We start from the raw sequence: 14,005 nt of genomic DNA on the forward strand, positions 1-14,005 counted from the left end.
TAAGAAGAAATATTAAATTGACTCCAACAACTTGAGGCAATTTGGAAACTCCCAGACTCTTGGGATAAAACATATAATCCTATTTAGAAATTCCTGATGAGATCACAGATGTGAGATTGGTGTTTTTCACATTACTCATTAATTAAAAAATACATAATCCAAAGTTAATTAAGTAGTAATGTACTATAAAAATTTTTATTTCATTAACCTTTCACAATATGAATAATAGCTATCCATTCAACACAATAAAGTCATGTTTTTCACTGGCTGTTGAAAACCAGGAAGTAACTCCAATCTTGGTAGCAACTCAATGTGGGGTGACCTACCACTGAAATAATTTATTGATTCCAGTAGACTTTTATATTATTAGTCATTTTGTTAGGCTTGATGGAAAACAGATACAGAGTAGGAGGAATTGAGTATGTATTACAATCAGAAATTCACCATGGTTTTTCTTTTCATAGGCTCATGCCAAAGTCTGGCATCTCTACAATACTTCCTTTCGTCCAACTCAGGGAGGCCAAGTGTCCATTGCCCTAGGTTCCCATTGGATCAGTCCTCGAAGAATGACTGACCACAACATCAAAGAATGTCAAAAATCTCTTGACTTCGTCCTAGGCTGGTTTGCGAAACCCATATTTATTGATGGTGATTATCCCGATAGCATGAAGAGTAATCTTTCGTCTCTTTTGCCTGATTTCTCTGAATCTGAGAAAAAGTTCATCAAGGGAACAGCTGACTTCTTTTCCCTTTCCTTTGGACCAACGTTGAGTTTTCAACTCTTAGAGCCCCACATGAAGTTCCACCAAGTGGAATCCCCCAGCCTGAGGCAGCTTCTCTCCTGGATTGACCTTGAATATAATCATCCTCAAATATTCATTGTGGAAAATGGCTGGTTTGTCTCAGGGACCACTAAGAGAGATGATGCGAAATACATGTATTACCTCAAAAAGTTCATAATGGAAACCTTAAAAGGTAAGATTTTTGAGTAAATTTCTCATTCCCTGCCAAAATCCACTGGAAAAGCAATGTTTAATTTGATCTCTAATGTACTATGTGAACTTATATTTTTTAATTGTAATACAGATATTCATTTTGACAATAGTATGAATGTACTTATGTAACTACTTTTTCATTTTGGGCTTTAGGACCCCAAGTTAATTGTAAAATTCACTTTGTAAAGAGAAACTGAAATGGTATTTGAAAGTACTTGACCGGCCAAGACACTAACCTGGATTTTTAGATTATATTAGTAGTAGAAATATAAAGCTATCTATCTCTCAGTACATGTTTTTGAGTTCTTCGTCTTTTGGCTAAATGAAGCACATTTTTTTTTAAAAAGAGAATATGTCCACATGAGAAAATAATGGCTCATACTTTAAAATATTTTATTTATTTGTTGCATCAGGCACAATTCTAGGCACCTAGGATGAAAAGTAGAACAAGATATCTTCCTAGTTCTGTAGCAACCCACTAAGAAAAATATATACCATCTCAAAAATCCAAATAAAATCATATTGGAAATAAGCTTATTTGTGAAGATATTTATTTTTAGGGATTTGGTTAGAGCATTTTATCAATAAGAAAAATCAGTGGTGCTGTCACACAGGAAGAGTTATGCCTAGTACCCTCAGATGCTCCTTATCATGAGGGCAGTAGCCAGTGCAGAGTCATACTGCTCTTGTCCTCTCTTTTCTTTGCAGCCATCAGGCTGGATGGAGTTGATGTCATTGGGTACACGGCCTGGTCCCTTATGGATGGTTTTGAGTGGCACAGAGGCTACAGCATCCGACGTGGACTCTTCTATGTCGATTTTTTGAGCCAGGATAAGAAGCTGTTGCCAAAGTCTTCAGCCTTGTTCTACCAAAAGCTGATAGAGAGCAATGGCTTCCCTCCTTTACCTGAAAACCAACCCCTAGAAGGGACATTTCCCTGTGACTTTGCTTGGGGAGTTGTTGACAACTACGTTCAAGTAAGTCAGCTGACAAAACCAATCAGCAGTGTCACCAAGCCCTATCGCTAGTAAGTAGAGCTTCCTTATTAGGCTCTTGTCATGGCACGCTGTCCCTCTCTGGGCCACAGACGGAGCCCTTTGAGCACACAAAGTACATAAGTTGCAATGCTACCCCTTTCTCTCTAAAAATCATCCAGTCTTTGTCTTGCAATTTAAATTAGATCCAAAGGGAAGGAAACTGGCAATATTAAGAATGCATTATACAAAATGTGTGAAGCAGGAATATTTAAGATCAGATAAGACAGTTAAAAGATAAGAACGCTCTTAGTATTGTGGTTTTCAATCTTCCTTAAAGCAGTTGAGTTTTTCATCAAAAAGGCATATCATGAAACTTAGAGTGAGGCTGGAACCTAGTCAAAGTCCTCCTAAGGCATAACAGAGGACCCCCAGACTTCCAGAAAATCTCAAGAAGGCTCCAGTGATTTGTTGTTAGGAATGTCCTTTTTAGCTATAGTCACTGACTGGTATGGAAGTACTTCAAAACCATCGATTGATATTTATTGAGCATCTATTATGCAGTTAACCCTTAGTATCCTTTTAAATTTCCCTGGCTTTACAGGGGCTTTTTTTTTTTTTGATAAAGGGTAGTTTGACTGAATACTTCAGAAGGCACTTACTGTATGCCTAGTGTATAGACATCCCCGTGTGATTTACTGGGGTCACTTGGTTACGAGCAGTGCAGGCAGGGGATGCAGTGCCATGATGAATGTGACCTCCTCCTGGAGCAAAGGCATCTGTCAATGGTGATTATATAGGTAAAGTAACAAAGTAATGGAGTGAAGGGAACGTGGTAGCAGGTGGTCGGTGAACAGGGTGCGGAGGTGAGTGCTGCTGAACATAAATGCAATTGAGACAGAGGCAAAGTTCAGTGTCCGCAGTCTGGTAGTAAGATTTAACATGTTGGATTCTTATAACCACCTTGATGAGTTGCATAAATCTTAACTTGAAAAGGAATATTTGGAAGAATGCTTGGATCTGAGGAAAGGCATAGTTACTAAATTCATAGTTACTTTCTTTTAAATATCAACTTGAAATATTTTATTTATAAGAAAATAAACCAACACTGCTTAATGCATTATTTGTTGGTTTAGGTCATTCTTATGTCTTTTTCAGATCATGTAGTTCACATTGGTGGTGAATAGAATCCTTTCGTTACATTTAGGAGACACCAAGGCATGTTGTGCTGGGGCTATGGTTAGATCTGGAGGATCCTCCAGGAGCCCATACATGAAGGGCCTGGGGCTAAGCTTGGCACTGTTGGGAAGCAGAGCCTCTGAGGTTGATCAGAGGTGGACCTGGGCCTTCAGACCATTTGGGGGACCCTGGAAGGGAATAGTGGGTACCCAGCTCCTTTCCCCTCCTCCTTTTTTGGTATCTGTACCAGGAGGTGAGCAATTTTGTCCCACCACACTCTCTTTGCCATGATGAGCTATCTCACCACGAGGCCCAAAAGCAAAGAGCTCAGTCAGTCATGGACTGGAATCTCCAAAGCTGAGTGAAGGTAAACCTTTTCTCTTTATATGTAGATTATCTCAAGTATTTGCTATAGTGATAGAAAGCTAACACATGAGGATATCTTAATGCCCTAGAAAACCTTCTCAGATCCATCTTGCTCATGTTGGGGGGTGGGCCATCTCTAACCTTTCTAAGACCAGTGGTATTTGGAACCTTCTTATGCTAATTTCTCTCCTTAATGTGGTACCCACAAAGGGGCTCAAGCAAGCTCTGAGGTGATGGATATGCTATTGCATGATGGGTAGGAATAACCCAGACTCTTCCATGTGATGAACAAAAAATTGAAAAGCATACTCTTAGTGGTAAGTGGAAAGCAACTACATTTATTGAAGATCACAGGACGGTGTGGTCAGGGTGGGTTCATACTAATAAAACACATGGCACAGAAAAATGGTGTCAGGATGACAGAAATGTAAAAGCACTACAGATCACAGCATATAGCAGCAGCCAGATCCCAGTAAACAAGGTTTTGGGAATTTGAAAGTTATGCACCATAGCCCAGGTTCTTCCCCATGAATCTTGAGGTATGAGTGAAGGACTGACTGAAGGGGTGCTGAGTCATCTTAGGGGCTCTCAACACACATAACTGTCCCGGAATTCACTCCTTTCTCAAATTACATGCATGCAGATTTATGAATCCTCAAGTTGGAGAAGAGTGAAGGTATCCAAAGGTCAGGCTAGGAAATCCAATGTGCTTGTGCTCTCACCTTATACATCAGATGTCTCCTAAGCTATTGTTATTTTATTTTATTTTTATCTCTCTTACAGATAGAGTGGAAGGAGGAATGGCCATGGGTGCTGTTTAAAATTAAATGGGTGGAAGGGAGTGATTGCCTCAGTTTCATTGTTTTTAACTGTACTAAGTACAGAGGTTGTAAGGGAAGAGGAGGGAAGGATGAAGGAAGGTGCGTCTCACAGCTTCTACCTCCTCCCTGTTACTGGTGCTAGGAGCGGGTTCCATTCAGCCTGCTTTTTGTCCTGGCTCTGTCCATACCCTACAGGCCGTGTGCCTTGTCACTGAAGGGCTCAAGCTCTTTCAAATCTCCGAGAACAGCCTAAGTCTGGCAGGTAACTCCCAAGTCAGCCCTGTGCATGCAGGGAAGCCTTCAGGCAGCATGTGTGTGGAACGTGGGAGCATAGGGAAGGTGTTGAGTGGGACTCCATTTAACACCTGCCTTGTTCCCCATGCAAGAGCTGCAACTTTGCTTTGGAGAATAGTACCTACTGAGAAGGTGCTGAAGGCATATCGCGTACCCTTAAGACAGACGAGAAACTGTTCAGAAGGAACAAGCATAGCAGTGGATAAGTGGGGAGATGGGGAGAGAACTCCTTTTTGACACCCTAGATGCTGTAGTGTTGCGGTTATCACATGACTAGTACCCTTGTCTCTTCACTTGTGCCAGCCCCTCCCTTACCTTCTCTGGAGAATCCAACTCAAAATACAGTCACTCTCCCTTCCACAGTGGATGTGAACTTTCCAGGTGCTTTCCTCAGGAACTGCCTGCAGTTTCCATTTTCCTTTTTTCTGGTTTGCACCTTGGGCTTGACATTATGTTGGCAGGTTCCTTCCTAAGCTGTCTCCCTGATTGACACAGCAGGAGGGTATTTTTTGTTCTCACAGTTCTGAGGGTGTGTGTGTGTGTGTATGTGTGTGTGTTTCCACTGATTGGCAGGGGTCTACACTTCTAACATGTTATATTAAATTTCCTGGGAAGTGATTTTTAAATCATTGAAATTCATTTTTCCCCTCCTGGTTAGGATTTCAAACTCTTAATAATTGAGGCATACATTTTACCTTAAAACACTAAAAAATAGTATTTCACTCATCACACAGCCTGTCTGAAGTCTGACCTTGGACTCATTCACATGGTTTGTCACTTTACATGGGTCCAGTTTCCTAGCTGACCAGTTTGTTTTCCCTTAGCCACTAATGTGCATATGTGCATAGTTAATAGAAGTATAGAATGTGCTGCATGCTGGGGACAGAGAGCTTCTTTGACTTTGGTCCTTATTAAGAGAAAGTCTCTGCCATAACATATTAGATATACGTTTTATGCTTGTTCCTTCACAAAAGTCCAATTTTATTATTTCAGTTTTCAGTAAAATCTAAGTCAACAAATCAATGGACGATAGATGAAATTTTGCCTAAACACTCATTTCTGAATGTCTCATATTTTAAAGAAACCGATTCTTCCCTTGGAATTTACATCTTGGTTTCATCTACTTCTTTTCAGATAGACTGAGTAAAGCCTGTTGTTTTGGAATGATTCTGCTAGAAAGTTATTAATTTCGTCAGCTCAGAGCTCTGTAAAAAAAAATCCAAAAAGTTCCTGAAAGCTCTGACCACTTTTACTTCAAAAGAGCATGCAAATATTCTCTTGTGAAGCTAAAGAGATGTGATTTGTGGGGACATCACAGTGGAAAGACCCCTGACAGCATTCCTAAATCATTAAGGGAAATGCATGCATGGGTGATCTACAAGCAGAATTCTCAGAAAAGCAGTTTCACTCTGACACGCCATCGTTATTACTGTCTGTTATAAACAGTCTTTACCCCCTCCAGAGAATGAGCAGTTCATTTACAACACACCAGTGAAACTTGACCAAACCTGGGCAAGAGCATCAAAGCTGGGGTCTATCTGACCCAGGTGATTAAAAGGGTTACAGCAACACACCTCACAGGGTTATTTTGCAGGAGACTCTGGCTTAGGATGTGGGGCTTCAAGGCTGACTTTTCAGTTTGTATAAAAGACATGGAGGAGGATTTTGTGACTTTGCTTTTACAATTTTCTCACTTTTCTCAGAAACCTATTTTCATTTTGGAGGCTTATCTACCATCTCAGTTGAGAACCATTATTGTCAATATCATGACAAAAAATAGTTTGGAAAACTGAAGAAAACCGGTATTTACAAATAGCTCTCTGGGAAAATGACAATATTGTTTTCTTTTTTTCCCCCCATGTTCTCTCACAGACTGTCTACCATCAGGTTGAATTTGTTAAATTCTATCATTGACCCCAACACTAATAAAAGACAGTTATGTTTATTTAGCACCTAGCACAAATCTCAGAATAGATTGTTCTAGGTGCTCATACAGAATGTGATTTTAAGAAGCACAGTTTAATTAAGATTACCTTCTGACTTTAGCTTATTTAGTTTTTAAGCTCTTTTGTGCCTACTCACTTTTTGGAACACATCTGGGATTGTTTTTTTAAAAAGCCGTTGTACCATTAGTGATTTCTTACATCAAAAGAAAAAATATGAAAAATACTCCATTTGCATAATCCAGATTGCCTGTGCGTGCAAATATCGTTAGTGTTTATCACCTGAAATGACCAAAGTCATTGTTTCTCATTATTAATGTAACAGCTGAATAGTTGAAGAGGACTATGGTTAGTACAAATGAGCATTTTTTTTTTAAAGTGGAAGGTTTCCCTCCTTAGTAATAGTTATGAAATTTTTAGCTAGACAAGAGCCTAATTTTGCTCACATGTGTGCTAGTTTTGTTGAAATCATTGCACCGGCTTGCATTTTCCAGGACCGCATGGTGAAGTTTGCATTTATTCTTTGTAGGTAGACACCACTCTGTCTCAGTTTACCGACCCCAACATTTACCTGTGGGACGTCCGCCACAGCAAGCGGCTTATTAAAGTGGATGGGGTTGTCGCCAAGAAGAGGAAATCCTACTGTGTGGATTTTGCTGCTATTGGGCCCCAGATTGCCCTCCTGCAGGAGATGCATGTCACGCATTTTCACTTCTCCCTGGACTGGGCTTTGATCCTCCCCTCGGGTAACCAGTCTCAAGTGAACCACACGGTCCTGCATTACTACCGCTGCGTGGTCAGTGAGCTGGTCCGCGCCAACATCACGCCCGTGGTGGCCCTGTGGCAGCCCGCAGCCCCCCACCAAGGCCTGCCGCCTCCGCTGGCCAAGCAGGGCGCCTGGGAGAACCCGCGCACCGCCCTGGCCTTCGCAGAGTACGCCAGACTCTGCTTTGAGGACCTGGGCCACCACGTCAAGTTCTGGATCACCATGAATGAGCCCTACACGCGCAACCTGACCTACCGCGCGGGGCATCACCTGCTGAAGGCTCACGCGCTGGCCTGGCGCTTGTATGATGAGAGGTTTAGACCCAGCCAGAAAGGTCAAATATCCATAGCCTTGCAGGCTGACTGGATAGAACCAGCCTGCCCTTTCTCCCCAAAAGACAAAGAAGTGGCAGAGAGAGTGTTGGAATTTGACATTGGCTGGCTGGCAGAGCCCATTTTTGGCTCTGGGGATTACCCACGCGTGATGAGGGACTGGCTGAACCACAGAAGCAATTTTCTGCTCCCTTATTTCACTGAAGAGGAAAAGAAGTTAATCCAAGGCTCCTTTGACTTTCTAGCTTTAAGCCATTACACCACCATCCTTGTGGACTGGGAAAAAGAAGATCCCTTAAAATACAGTGACTACTTAGAAGTGCAAGAAATGACAGATATCACCTGGCTCAGCTCCCCCAGCCAGGTGGCCGTGGTGCCCTGGGGGCTGCGCAAAGTGTTGAACTGGCTGAAATCGAAGTATGGAGACCTCCCCATGTATATAATCGCCAACGGGGTGGATGACGACCCACGCGAGGAGCAAGACAAGTTGAGGATGTATTACCTGCAGAATTATGTAAATGAAGCCCTAAAAGGTAAGGGGTCCCCAGAATCTCAGTGGTCGATGGTTGTGTCACCAGAGGTCACGGTATGTGATAGAAACTCTGCCACAGAGACCACTGTCACCCTCGAGGAAGGACTAGCCATTCCTGGCCACAGAAAAAAAGCTAAGAGATAGCCAGTCTTCTCAGGGCCAGAGGAGAAAGCAGAAAGGCCGAAAGTCCCTTGCAAAGCTCCAGTCTACCAACGCACAGATTCTCTAGTTTTGCATCTCGAATGGACCCACTGCCATCCTAACTGCTTTATGTACATAAAGATGTAAACCAAGTGCCTTTCAGTAGGTTTAATTACGCCCATTGTCGAATGTAACTCCATATTTTTCTTGATGCTTGCCTATTTGTCTTTGCATAAAAGAAGGCTTTTCCAACTAAATTTTATTGAATCTGAAGTTTTATAAAATGGTATGGAAGTTTTCCCTGATGCTCCCAAACCATGTTCGGTAATGTGCTGTGTACAAAACACTTTAATAACTCCTGCCCTTTTGTTTTTCCAGCCTACATACTGGATGGTATCGATCTATGTGGATACTTTGCTTATTCATTTAATGATCGTTCTGCTCCAAAGTTTGGCTTCTTTCGTTATGCTGCAAATCAGTTTGAGCCCAAACCGTCTATGCAACATTACAGGACAATTATTGATAACAACGGTTTCCTGGGCCCTGAAACTCTGGGAAGGTCTTGTCCAGAAGAATATACTATGTGCACTGAATGTAGCTTTTTTCACACCCAAAAGTCTTTGCTGCTTTTTATTGCTTTTCTACTTTTTGCTGTTATTATTTCCCTTTCTCTTATTTGTTACTACTCTAAGAAAAGCAGAAGAAGTTACAAATAGTCTGCACATTTCCCCTACCCACTGGTTTTGAAATAATTATATGCACACATCTGCTGTTAACCATTTGTACTTCTCAGTGCTGTGAAATTAAATTTCATACATTTAGTTTTAGAAAACCTTTTGGGGGCATATGGCGGAGGTTTTGAAATGGGTAGCAGTTACTGTAAAATACTGAGTGAATTTGGTCTGCATTTCTTCTCCTTTTTGTTGATTAAGAAAATGATAGATGTGATAATTTCTATAAAATCTGTGAGGGAAGCATGGCAACTGTAGAGAAATGTAATGATGAGATTAGGAATACAGTGGACCCTTGACTTACAACTGGTCTGACATACAAACAACTTGGGCTATGATCAGAATTTTAGTTTTAGCTTATGACCAAAGGTTTGAGTTATGACCCAAAGCTGGCCACTTGTGCTTCCAGACATCTTAGATACAGATTTAACCCTTAAAGAGCTCTAGAAGGAGCATCACAGCATCCTTTCCTGAATGGGGCTCACTGAGAAGTCCTGGGCCGATGTCTCTCTAAGGACACGGAGAGCTGCTGTATGCAGGAAGCAGACTTTGAAGGCTGTGTTGGGAAGCCTGAGCCTTTTAGTGACAGTTTGAGTTACAACCAGCCCTTGGGAATGAATTGAGTTCATAAGTCAAAGGTCCACTGTATTTTTATCTGTCCTCATTTTTAAAATTTCATGTTTTCTTTTAAGTAATAATTGCAAGCATTAGAATAAAAAGTTAAATCCCAGGTAACTGTTTTTCAGCTGCCAGGATGGTACCTGATGGTGATACCTCTTTCTAAACGAGTTTCCTACGGAGACGATGTTAGGCTACAAACAGGAGACACAGCAAAGTGGCCCTAGGCTGAAATGTTTCTTTTATTTTTGAAGCATTCCTTTTAAAAGCTGTATTTCTGTTGAATGCTGCTAATATTAATTTATGTATCTTGTTAATAGTATACTTAAAAAATTATGGAGATTTTTATTTTGTTTTGCGTGAGGTTTTGAGGCACTCTATAAACCCAAGTTCCTGGGGGTTTTGTCTACCAGTGCTTGTAGAGGAGTGCGCATAAGAGATTCTCACTGAATGTTTTCCAAAGAAAGAAAACAGAAGAAAACAAAGAATGAAAACATGGATCATAAGATGATGGGTTCTTCAGGATGTGTGAAACTGTTGTGAAATGTAGTATACTGATCTGAAGTGACTTGAGTTGGGAGACAGAAGGAAGAAATATTTATGATGAGAAACATTATGATTAATTTGATTATATATTCTTTTATTTTTGAGCTGATCGTGGAATGAATGAGATGATCTTTCTTGAGAAAATAGGAATGAAATAATAACTCATCCTGTGAAGAGTGATCCATTTTCTTTGTACTTCAGATTGTGCCATCAGTTCTCTGAATTGATATTTTAAAACATATTCGAAAGCAATCAGGTCGTATAACACTGGAAGACTTGTTTCTGTGATCTCTGAGATCCACTCTGTATATTTGCATCTGTGGAAGTATCTTTGAACTAGTTTTCCACTGAACTTTTACACTGAAACATGCCATTGATTTCAAGAGGAAGGGCTAAGCAGGTTTTCTCTTTTAATGCCCTTTAAATAAGTCTTGCTGATTTTTAGACAGGGAAGTCTCTCTGTTAAACTGGAGTTGTTTTATAGATAAGTCAGTATTGTATCAGGGATGATAAGCCAATGATAATAGTCATAAATAACCTTGCTGACACAGGGTGTGTAATAAAATACTGTATTATATATCATCTGGAGAGGTGGTATGATTTTTTTCCATGAAAGATGAGCTTTTAGTGGTGTTCTTTATAAAACTAAACTAATTATAAAAATGAGACACTTGAAATAAAAATCATTTATTTTATGTATATATTTTTCTGAATGTAAGAGTAATATATGTGATTTGTAAAAAATTGAAAGCAAACTGTATGTAAGGAAAAAATAAAAAATGTATAATTTTACAATCCAAAGGTAGTCACTATTAATGTTTCCTATGTATTTTATTTTACAAATAGTAAGACCATATTACATATTGTTATAGTTTGCATCTAGATGTGCCTCCGAACCTCATTCAGTAACAGGGGTTACTTTTCAGAGGTAGTTGAATCTAGAGTCCGTGATTGACTCATGGTCCAATGCTGGGGTTAAGGTGTGAATGCTACACTCGCCCTAGAGCGGGTACCCTGCATATAATAGAAGAGTCAGAAAAAACCAATCACTCTCATTGCTTTTGCTGTCTTCCTCCACCATGAGTTGTCCCTCTGTCCTGCCACCCTGCCTTGGAGCCAGCCGATCATGGACTGAAACCTCTATCCACTGTGAGCTAAATAAATCTTTCCCCCTTTAAATTTGGATTTTGGGTATTTTGTCTCAGCAAGGAGAGAAAATTAACTAAGACACATATAGTTACCTAACTTTAATTATAGTGTAAATTTCTTTGGTCATTAGTCTCAAAAGCATGATTTTTAACAGTTGTAGAGAATTCTACTGTCTGGAATATGCCACAACTTAATATTTCTATTTCTTGGGCTTGTTTCTTTTTAACTATTGCTAAATAATGAATTTGCTTAAAAATAATTTTCTTGCCGTAGGTATGGCAGCATACCATGTAATCCCAGCACTCTGGGAGGCTAAGAGGATCATAAGTTGGAGGTCAGTGATTTGGCAAGATGGTTTCTTTTCTTTTCCTTTTTTTGTCTTTTTGAGACAGGGTCTCTATGCAGTTTCAGGCTGGCCTTGAACTCACTTTGTAGCCCAGGCTAGTCTCAAACTCACATGATCCTCCTGCCTCAGCCTCCTGAGTGCTGGGATTATAGGCGTGAGCCACGATGCCCAGCTAACAAGATGGTTTCAAAAAGGAAAAAAAAAAGACACTAAAAAAGGACTACAGGTATAATTCAGTGCAAAGGCCTTGAATTCAACCCCAATATACCTAATATAATAATAATAATAATAATAATTAGATAACAATAGTATTCTTGTTTATAATGTTTACTTTCATTTCCTTGAGTATAAGCAGAAGGAATTCTGCTCTTGATAAAAGAATAAATGTACCTAAAACTTTATTTTTTTCATAATTGTGACTAATTGCTAAATAATATTTTTAATTACATAGTTTTTAAAAATGTTGACATTTTACTTTATTAGTACATGCTTACATTCCTCGAATGGAGATGAAACATGTGCACAACACATCTTAATTCCTTTTTTCATCTCCTTTCCCTCCTTTTTGGGTCCCCTCCTCAACCTGTAAAATGCAGCTGAAACACTGAAGAAATGGGTAACTTCAGGAGATGTGACCTGCCGGGGGTGGTGGAGGTGGGGAAGGGGACCTGGGCTAGTTCACACAGGTGAACTAAGGGAATTTAAGGCACTGACAATTGTTTAGTTTGTAAAATTCTATTTTCTTTCAATACTATAGCAATTGTTTAGTTATGGATTTAAACACCAATGTTGCCTAACGCATTTTGGTTTGTTTTGATCTATAATTGCCTGTGAATCCAAGCTTTGGCTAATTAATACCTATATTATTAGACGGCAAATTTCCTAGGGTTTCAAGGTCACGGTATTGCATTTAAGACAGAGAGGTTTATACCCATTCCCTCTTCCTTTTTTGCATCACTGGAATTAAACTCAGGGTCTTTGCACTGAGCTACATTTTAAATCTCTTTTAAATTTTGAGACAGTGTCTCTGGGAGGCTGAGATAAAGGGACCATAAGTGAAGTCACTATGTTGCTCAGGCTGGGCTCAAACTTGCGGTCTTCCTGTCTCTTAAGAATTCTGGCTTTTGTTTTATTTTGTTCCTTTTAAATTACAGGTTATCATCAATGTTTTGTGAGTATCCTCAAGGCCTCAAATAGAACATTTCAACCCACAAGGAGTGGTGAGGTAGTGTAAACCAGAGGAGCAAACTGGAGATAACAATTAGAGAAAGACTGATGGAACAGGTGAGAATATTCTCTCAGTAAAAGACATCAAAATGAAAATGAGCGAGCCTCTATTTCAAACTCATACCATTCCGAAAGGCTATAATTGTACCTGTGTCTTCCATGGACCTATCTGTTGCAGGACCAGTATCTAACCAAATGGAAGATGCTCTGCATCAAGGAGCTGGAAAGCAATGGTTTATTATGCCAGCGGGCTGGTGGGAACCAGTTCCAAATCACTAGCCCAGAGTCAGTTTGGGGTTTGGTTTTATGTAGTTTTGCAAGAAGAAATTATAGAAGTTTGAAAGCAGGTAGGTTTTCATTGGATTGAGTTAGCCATTGTCTGTTGCTGAGTAGAAAGTCCTTAAAATATGTTAGGTAGAAAAACACAGACATTGCAGCTGGACATGGTCAGGTTGACTTGGGTCAGGTTATCTATGAGCTGCTGGACACAGTCAAGGCAGAGTGGGTTCAGCAGTTGAGCTATGTGGCAGGCAGGATGATCATGTCTTGTCCCTTTGACATCAGGCTGCTAGTTAGTTTTAAAATCCAAAATTTCTGTTGCATACCAATCCATCAAACTGAGTCCTTTGGGAGTTCTTGAGGCTGTCAGCCTGGCAGGGAGGGCTGCAAGAGTCCCTCAGAGGTAGAGGTGAAGGCACAAATGGCTGCAGTGTTTGAGTGAGAGAGGACAGAAGGAGATGAGGGTTGCAAATCTGGGGCTGAGCCCTGGGTCTCAGGCCCCTCAGGGTGGGTGTGTCAATATGCAGATGATCAGGCTGGTGCTGAAATGTCCTTGGGGAAGTGATGGCAACACATGGGTTGGCAAGGGGCTCTCTGGGGTGATTCTGTCAGCCTGTTCCCTGAGAACAGGCTGTGTGGAAGAGTGTGAAGAGCAGATTTAGTCAGTGCAAGTGAGGAAGATGGAGTACAGGGAGTTGAGCCGGAAACTGGAAAGGCAACATTGGAAGCTTAGAGAGCAGAAATGTTCTCTTCCACTAGGAGGACT

The 14,005-nt window shown here is 40.5% G+C and overlaps 1 protein-coding gene across 1 annotated transcript in view; it reads left to right on the forward strand.

Moving 5' to 3' along the window:
• The window catches only part of Kl (klotho), a 48,673-nt gene extending 37,634 nt beyond the window's left edge, over positions 1 to 11,039 (forward strand). Inside the window, exons 2-5 of the mRNA XM_005008344.4 lie at positions 465 to 975; positions 1,704 to 1,972; positions 7,102 to 8,203; positions 8,722 to 11,039. Of these exons, the coding sequence (XP_005008401.3) occupies positions 465 to 975; positions 1,704 to 1,972; positions 7,102 to 8,203; positions 8,722 to 9,059 (2,220 nt within the window). The 3' untranslated portion in view covers positions 9,060 to 11,039. The remainder of the gene's footprint in view (positions 1 to 464; positions 976 to 1,703; positions 1,973 to 7,101; positions 8,204 to 8,721) is intronic.
• The last annotated feature ends 2,966 nt before the right edge of the window (positions 11,040 to 14,005 follow it).

Source organism: Cavia porcellus, unplaced genomic scaffold (genome assembly GCF_034190915.1).
Source record: "Cavia porcellus strain 051 isolate PalLab524CR breed Dunkin Hartley unplaced genomic scaffold, mCavPor4.1 scaffold_21, whole genome shotgun sequence".
Taxonomy (NCBI): Eukaryota; Metazoa; Chordata; class Mammalia; order Rodentia; family Caviidae; genus Cavia; species Cavia porcellus.